The 7,947-nt window shown below is 35.5% G+C and overlaps 1 protein-coding gene across 1 annotated transcript in view; it reads left to right on the top strand.

Annotated features, from left to right (window-relative positions):
• Window positions 1-656: 656 nt before the first annotated feature.
• LOC138715636 (trypsin-1-like) overlaps window positions 657-7,947 on the top strand; it is a 75,615-nt gene continuing 68,324 nt past the window's right edge. The window contains exon 1 of the mRNA XM_069848711.1: window positions 657-699. Within this exon, the coding sequence (XP_069704812.1) occupies window positions 685-699 (15 nt within the window). The 5' untranslated portion in view covers window positions 657-684. The remainder of the gene's footprint in view (window positions 700-7,947) is intronic.

Raw genomic sequence — 7,947 nt, 5'->3', positions numbered from 1 at the left:
GCGATGTTTTCCCCTCAAACAATCGAAGCAGAATTGAAGTACAAAATTCTCCATGATAATTACACTTACCCTCTTTCATCATAATCTCCGTTTTTTTTTTTTCTAGATTTCGAGTTTGCTCCGATGCAGAGTTGGCTACGGGCCGCCGCCTAACTTGGACCCCGTAGATATGTGGTCATTCGTTGTTGGTGGTAGCGCTATGCACCGTGGGCTCTCCACTGGGATTTTGGTAACTAATGGGACCGCTGTGAGGCCTACACGTAAAAGGTAAAGAGATCATGTAGGCTAATTCAGAGGCGATACTTAGGGGAAATTGTAGCCGAGGGGGGACTAAGGACATGCACACCTTTCCATCTCAGGTAATACAATGGGCCTACTCGAGCGGCCTTCGTACGAGAACAATCCCAGTTCGTGCTGTCTACTGAAGGGGGATTAGTAGAATAGAATAGAATAGAATAGAATAGAATAGAACACTTGAAATCGTGAGAGAAAGAACAAAAGAATTGTTGCATTATGGTGATAAAATTCTTCGCATGGAACTTCAGATAGCACGTTATTTATCCGACAACCTTCCATAATTATCTTTCCTCACCATTGCGTAAAGACTAAGCAACATGTATATAAATACAGATAAAATTTCTCGACAAGTTACTCGTCTCAACATTGCCTGTCTGTTCAGCAATCATGTTCCAAGTAAAGGTAGGTCTATATTGGTTTTCTCTGTACAACTATAGTATGTATGCTTGTTGGCTATATTGTTTTTTGTTATTATAATTTAAAAAAATACTGCTTCAGGAATTAATTATACTTTACTGTGTTTTATATTAAGATTAACTAATTTGTGTTCTCGATTCTTTTTATCTTCTCAAAAGCAACGCGATAGATTTTCATTCTATATAGAAGCTTGTTTTCGTATGTCATTCATAAAATGTAGCCATAAAACATCTAGTATACGCATTTTTGATGAAAATGTATGAAGAATATCTGTAAGATCATTTCACTATGAAGACTGCATTAACTTACTTACTTACTTACTGGCTTTTAAGGAACCCGGAGGTTCATCGCCGCTCTCACATAAGCCCGCCATAGGTCCCTATCCTGAGCAAGATTAATCCAGTCTCTATCATCATATCGTACCTCCCTCAAATCCATTTTAATATTATCTTCCCATCTACGTCTCGACCTCCCCAAAGGTATTTTTTCCCTTCGGCCTCCCAACTAACACATTATATGCATTTCTGGATTCGCTCATACGTGCAACATGCCCTGCCCATCTCAAACGTCTGGATTTAATGTTCCTAATTATGTCAGAGGAAGAATACAATGCGTGCAGTTCTCTGTTGTGTAACTTTCTCCATTCTCCTGTAACTTCAGCCCTCTTAGCCCCAAATATTTTCCTAAGCACCTTATGCTACATGCCTTGCCCATCTCAAACGTCTGGATTTAATGTTCCTAATTATGTCAGGGGAAGAATACAATGCATGCAGTTCTCTGTTCTGTAACTTTCTCCATTTTCCTGTAACTTCAGTCCTCTTAGCCCCAAATATTTTCCTAAGCACCTTATTCTCATACACCCTTAACCTATGTTCCTCTCTCAAAGTGAGAGTCCATGTTTTACAACCATAAATATCAACCGGTAATATAACTGTTTTATAAATTCTAACTTTCAGATTTTTTGACAGCAGACTGGTTGATAAAAGTTTCTCAACGGAATAATAACAGGCATTTCCCATATTTATTCTGTGTTTAATTTCCTCCCGATTATCATTTATATTTGTTACTGTTTCTCCCAGGTATTTGAATTTTTCTACCTCCTGAAAGGATAAATTTCCAATTTTTATATTTCCATTTCGTACAATATTGTCGTCACGAGACATAATCATATACTTTGTCTTTTCGGGATTTACTTCCAAAGCTATCTCTTTACTTGCTTCAAATAAAATTCCCATGTTTTCCCTAATCGTTTGTGGATTTTGTCCTAACATATTCACGTCATCCGCATAGACAAGCAGCTGATGGAACCCGTTCAATTCCAAACCCTCTCTGTTATCCTGGACTTTCCTAATATCTTACTCTAGAGCAAAGTTAAAAAGTAAAGGTGATAGTGCATCTCCTTGCTTTAGCCCACAGTGAATTGGAATCGCATCTGATAGAAACCTGTATGAAGTGTAGAATAATGATTTTCTGTAGATAACTGTATTAAGTTATATACAGAAAATAATTATTCTACACGGGTATTTCAACACGTTGTAATTATCACATACTGTCTTACTACAATAATTACTTTTAATACTGGTATCAAACAATGTCCATATTCAACTTCTTTAACGTTTTAGAACTACGTATCTTTTAGCTTTATTTATTTATAGACGCTTTAATTCCGAGGTCATACCGCGACAGTCTGTAGCTTTACTGTTGGGAATTCTTGTTGCTTTGGTATTGTGCCTACTTTTTCTTTGTAATTGGGGTTAAGTCCGATATTTTTTTAAGACTGGTAGAAGTGACATGGGTCTGTAATTTTCTGGAGACGTTGTTTTTCCCTTTTTGAAGATAGGTATAACCACTGAATATTTTAATCTCTCGGGAAATATACCATTGAACATTGAATAATTACATAAATAACTTAATGGCCCAGCTATAATATGTGAACACGCTTTTAATATTTTGCTTGTTATTCCTTCATACCCTGAGGAGTTTTTTGACTTTAGATGTTTAATAATTGCAATTATTTCTTGTTTGTTTGTTGGAAATATTTGAATATTTGGGAGTTTTTTCGGAAAATATTGTGTTAAAGAATCTAAACTGTTAGTAACATTATCTTGGGGGATGTTGAGGTTATCAGTTATTGTAAGAAAATATTTCTTAAATATGTTTGCAATTTCATTTGGGTCTGACGTTTTTGTATTGTTAGAGATAAGGGTATAGTTTGTTACTTTACTTTTTGATCGTCCACTTTCTTTTTTAATTATGTTCCAAGTTGTTTTGATTTTATTATCAGAGTTTTGAATTGTTGTATTATAGTGTAATTCTTTAGCTTTTCCAATTACTTTGTGTAATATTTTTGAATAATTTTTATGGTGTTGTTTTAAGTTTGTATCATTACTATTTCTGCTCTGTATGTATAATGATCTCTTGGTTTTGCATGAGATTTTAATACTTTGTGTAATCCATCTATTGTTACATATTGTTTCATTTTTATACTTTACAGGAAAACTGGATTCAAAAATATTTAGAAATGTTTTATGAAACTCGTTGAATTTACTGTTCATATCACTTTGACTGTATACTGATTCCTATGTTTCATTTTTAAGATTTATTTCGAAATTATTTAATGATTCCCTGTTTATATTTCTGAATCTCACTTTAGTTGTTTTTTTTATGATGTGTTAATATTTATACTTAGGAGTTGAGCATCGTGATCCGAAAGACCATTAATTTATTGGGGTTGTTTGAGATAAACCTATTTTTTCTTTTCCGATGAATATATTGTATATTGCAGTAGCTGAATCCCCTTGTATTCTGATCGGAAAGTTTACTGTGTAAATTAAATTGAAAGATGCTAGCAATGAATTTAGTTGATCTTTCCTATTGCTTTCCGTTAGATAATCGACATTGATGTCTCCGCAAATAACGCATTCACGTTTCAGTTTCTGTAAGTATTCTAGTGCCTTTTCCAATAAATGAATAACATTTTCGTAGTCTCCAGATGGTGCTCTATATAGACATATTATAACGAAATTATATGTTTCATTTTCTAATTCAACAGCACAAATTTCTAAATCCCTGTCTTTGCAAAAATGTGAAAGATCAATATTTTTGAATTTAAGGTCAGATTTGAGAAATACACTCACGCCTCCATCCTCAAGAGTTTGTCTGCAGTAACTAGCACCTAATTTATATCCTTCCGGTGAGAGAGACAATATTTCCTGTTGTTTCATATGGTGTTCGGTAATACATAGCACATTCGGATTTAAATGTTCGGAAACTAAGGATGCAAGGAGTTCATCAGTCTTATTTCTTATACTTCTTATATTCTGATGGAATACACTGAATGTTGATTGTATTACGATTTGTTGAAATTGGAATTCGGTACAATAGGCTATAGTGTGATAATATTCACAAAAGAACTGAAGCCTCTATCGTAATGAACAGCCACCATTTTCAACAATTTGTTTAAATATCCAGGTTTTGATTATTTCAAAATTTTAATGGACTCTCTATAATGTATGCTAATATGCTACATGACAGTATAATATACACGCATAATGAATATGTCCGCATGGATAGCTCAGTTCGTGAGTAAAAACACGTATTGTTTGTTAATACTGTATTCTACTTTTATTAAATAAAAAGCAACGAAAATGATCAAACTCAAAAACGTAATATTTCCAAGTATAGGTACGTAAATGGATGCACTAATTTCCTTCCATCCTATAACTAGTAAGTATAGTAAAGTGATTTGTTTTGTTTTACACCAGTTTCATCAAATTTCGGTCATCGAAGGGGTTAATAAACAATGCTTCGGGTTCTCAGCCGTTAATCCAAAGATATAGTCAGTCCCTATACAATTATTCATTAATCTTTCTTTAACACTTTCATTGCTCATGCCACTTCATTTTCTATCACAATGTATTTACGCCATTTCTTATATCAAAGTCCGACAATATTTGAATTCCACCTTTGAATGCTATTCATTTTAAGCTAGGCAAGTACAAATATTATAATAGACCTATGGTACAGTAGCAAGAAAGTCAGAGTCACTACCTGCCAATGTAAATGAAGAGTTTGATTAATTTACTTGCCTTTATAAGTTATCGTATTAACAATGCTAAGAACTTAGATATCAGGATTTTTAACCTTACTGCTAAACTGGAAAGTTAATTAAAATTCGTATCTCTGATTCTTCCCCAAAATAATTAAATAACGAATGTAAGAAAAAAATAATGATTTCTTTTAGTAAAATTTAAGTCACTTAATGAGATGGCCTCCTGCTTTTAATTCATGAAGGCTCAAATTCGGGTATTATTTTAATAATGTTAGATATACTGTCATTATATCAATTTTTTTTCAGTCAGTAGTGTTGAAAATTTCGAATCAATTAGAAACACTGTTGAAAAGGGGTTCAATATTGAAACAGTAAGCCTACTTCTTGTCTTATATACACTATAATATATTTAAAAGGAGACAATCCGTTCCATAACACTCAATTGGATATGAAGCCTTATTTCACAATTTTTAAAATCGCTTTTACGCAGGTATTCCCCCACGACACAAAAGTATCTCGGTATTTATAATTCTATTTATTGATGGTAGCAAAGATTAAAGACACATTCTTAACTAATCCAGGGATGCTGAGAATAAATATATTGGAAGAGGTATTTAAAAAAGAAATATTGAATTATTACAAATTTTTAGGCAGCTCAAAGTATAACTATAGGCTTACTTAATTTTAAAATCTCTGATTGAGGCTCTGGCTGATATGTACAGTTACCCTTAAAAGGAATGAGACGACTCTTGGTCGTCGGAAGTTAAAGTTCTACAGCGCGGTTCACTCGATATCGACGTAACGATACATAATATGAGAAATACAGCAAGAATTGTTACAAGGACCACAACAAGTACAAGGACCAAAATAAGAATCACGAAGAAGACAGCCATTTAAGGCCACGATTTCACAACATAGCTAGGGTCACAAGCTATCATTGCCTCTGTACCGAATGGCAAATGCCTGCTATAGGATCTACATTCTAGACTGCTGTTGCCACTGTCTTGTCTCGGTAGCTCATATAGTAGCGTGTCGCTTCCACTGCTTAACCGAAACGTCTCGTGTTCGATCCCAGGTGAAACTTTTTTTATTGAGGTGTAATTAATTTCTTCAGAGTTCCTAGTCTATCTAATTTGTCGAAAAATATTAATAATTTATGCCCAATTTCTGGGTCTTACAAGTGGGCTGAACCTCGTTAAAAAAATTAATCTTACTTGAAAGTTAAGACTATTTTTCCTCAAACAAAAATCACAAGAAACAAAAAGAGACCTGTCAACTTAAAATATTGTCCACATGCCATCAACTTCTATTACAGCTCTAAGTCGGTCCGGCATGGATATCACGAGATTGTGGAATAAATTCTAATCCCCGGCGAGATCTTCCCAGGTTTCAACAACTTGATCCCACAATTCGTCTCGATTTCGAGGGCATCGGTGGGCATAGGCGGCTATCCTTCTCTTTTTCAATTCCGCCCATAAATGTTTGATGACATTCAAGTCAGGTGACTTCGGAGGCCAATTAATGATTTCGATCTCGGGTCTACTTTGAAACCATCTTTGAATATTTGCGGCATAGTACACGGGATGGTTATCCTGTTGGAACAGCATTGTTCCTTCGGGAAAACGTTCTAGGGGCGGAAGGAAGGAATATATTTTCCAGAATGTGCTCGTAAGTTCCCGTATTAAACCGGCCATCGATGCGTTCTATAACGCCAGGTCCATCGTAAGACATCCATCCCAACACGATATCACATCTACTATATACAGTCACGAAGCTTGAGTTTTGAGGGTGCTAGAAACAATAGACTGTGACGGTACTATTTTGCATTGTCTGTAATGAGGCGATATTAGCGATCCTAGTAGTGAGCAACAATCCAATGTTTGCATATTCACTACGTATTGAGCTTCGCGACTGTATATACTAGACTGTGACAATATGCTAAAGCGCCCCGATCTTTCACGTCGGTGCATATAGCGCTGATCATGTGGGAGACCATCCTCACGATAGACACGGACAGGACTTTCGTAATCACTCGAGATGGTTGTTTCGTCGGAGAAACTTACATTTCTCCAATCGAAATCCACTCGATTGGTAACGAAGGCAAGACGGTCGACAGCTTGTGCTTCCCCCAATATTTCCATTTGCGCAGCCCTCCGGCTCCTAATACCGCGGTTCCTCAACCTGCTGATCACAGTCTGTGAAGAGCCGGGAAAGTTAGATGCTGCTCTTATTTCGTTAGCAGTCCGAAAGGGGTCCTGTCGAACTTCCTCGAATAAGAGAGCATCCTCTTCCAATGAAGAAATCCGGGGACGCCCAGGAATAGGGCGATTTTCGACCTCCCCTGAATTTTGGTAACGATGAACCCACCTCTCGGCTGTACTTCCAGAAACACCGACCAAACGGCCAGCAGATCTAGCCCCATATCCAGCCTCAACTAGAGCTATAACTCGCTGTCTCATGTCACGTCGGTTCGCCACTAAGATGAGAAATGAAGGATGATGATAATACTTTAGTGTAAACAATGACTATTTAACGTGATATAGAATTATTGAAATAAGGGTCATCTTGCACAGTAAGAGTTAATAAATCAACTCTAAATTAAATATTTAAATAACAGGATATAACAGGAAGTCCAATTGTTGCGAAGCTAATCAAATTAAATCTAATTACATTAAGTAAACAAACCCCAAGTTATGACACCACATTGCTACAGCTAAATTGTAGGTTATTAACATAAGCATTGAATAGGTCCGTGCTTATGTGTTGGACGACAAAACAAAACATCGAAAAGTTCGAATCTTGCCGAGGAATGTAACTTCTTGCTTTTTATAATGTAAATCAGACTTCTAACTACAATCATTCATATTTCTTAATATTTATTAATATTTATAGCCAACATTGAATTTGTAAAGAAAAGACTTTAGAAATCTCATATGGAATTTGTGATCTGTAGTGACATAGACATAGATCATCTCTCGGAACTTTTCCGCAAAAGTAAATGAAATTCACTCCTTGAAACTGGAAATCTTAGTCGTAGATTCATTTCTCCACCAGCATACAAGCTGAAGTAGCACAGCCATTGATAAAAGTTTTGTACACTGAATTAGACTGAACTCCTATTCGGCAGCACCTATAATCAATGGCTTGTATGAACATGATAAACAAATCATGTTTCCAGTGTT

The sequence above is a fragment of the Periplaneta americana genome, chromosome 15 (genome assembly GCF_040183065.1).
Source record: "Periplaneta americana isolate PAMFEO1 chromosome 15, P.americana_PAMFEO1_priV1, whole genome shotgun sequence".
In the NCBI taxonomy this organism is placed as follows: domain Eukaryota; kingdom Metazoa; phylum Arthropoda; class Insecta; order Blattodea; family Blattidae; genus Periplaneta; species Periplaneta americana.
This window is presented reverse-complemented; position numbering and strand designations above follow the sequence as displayed.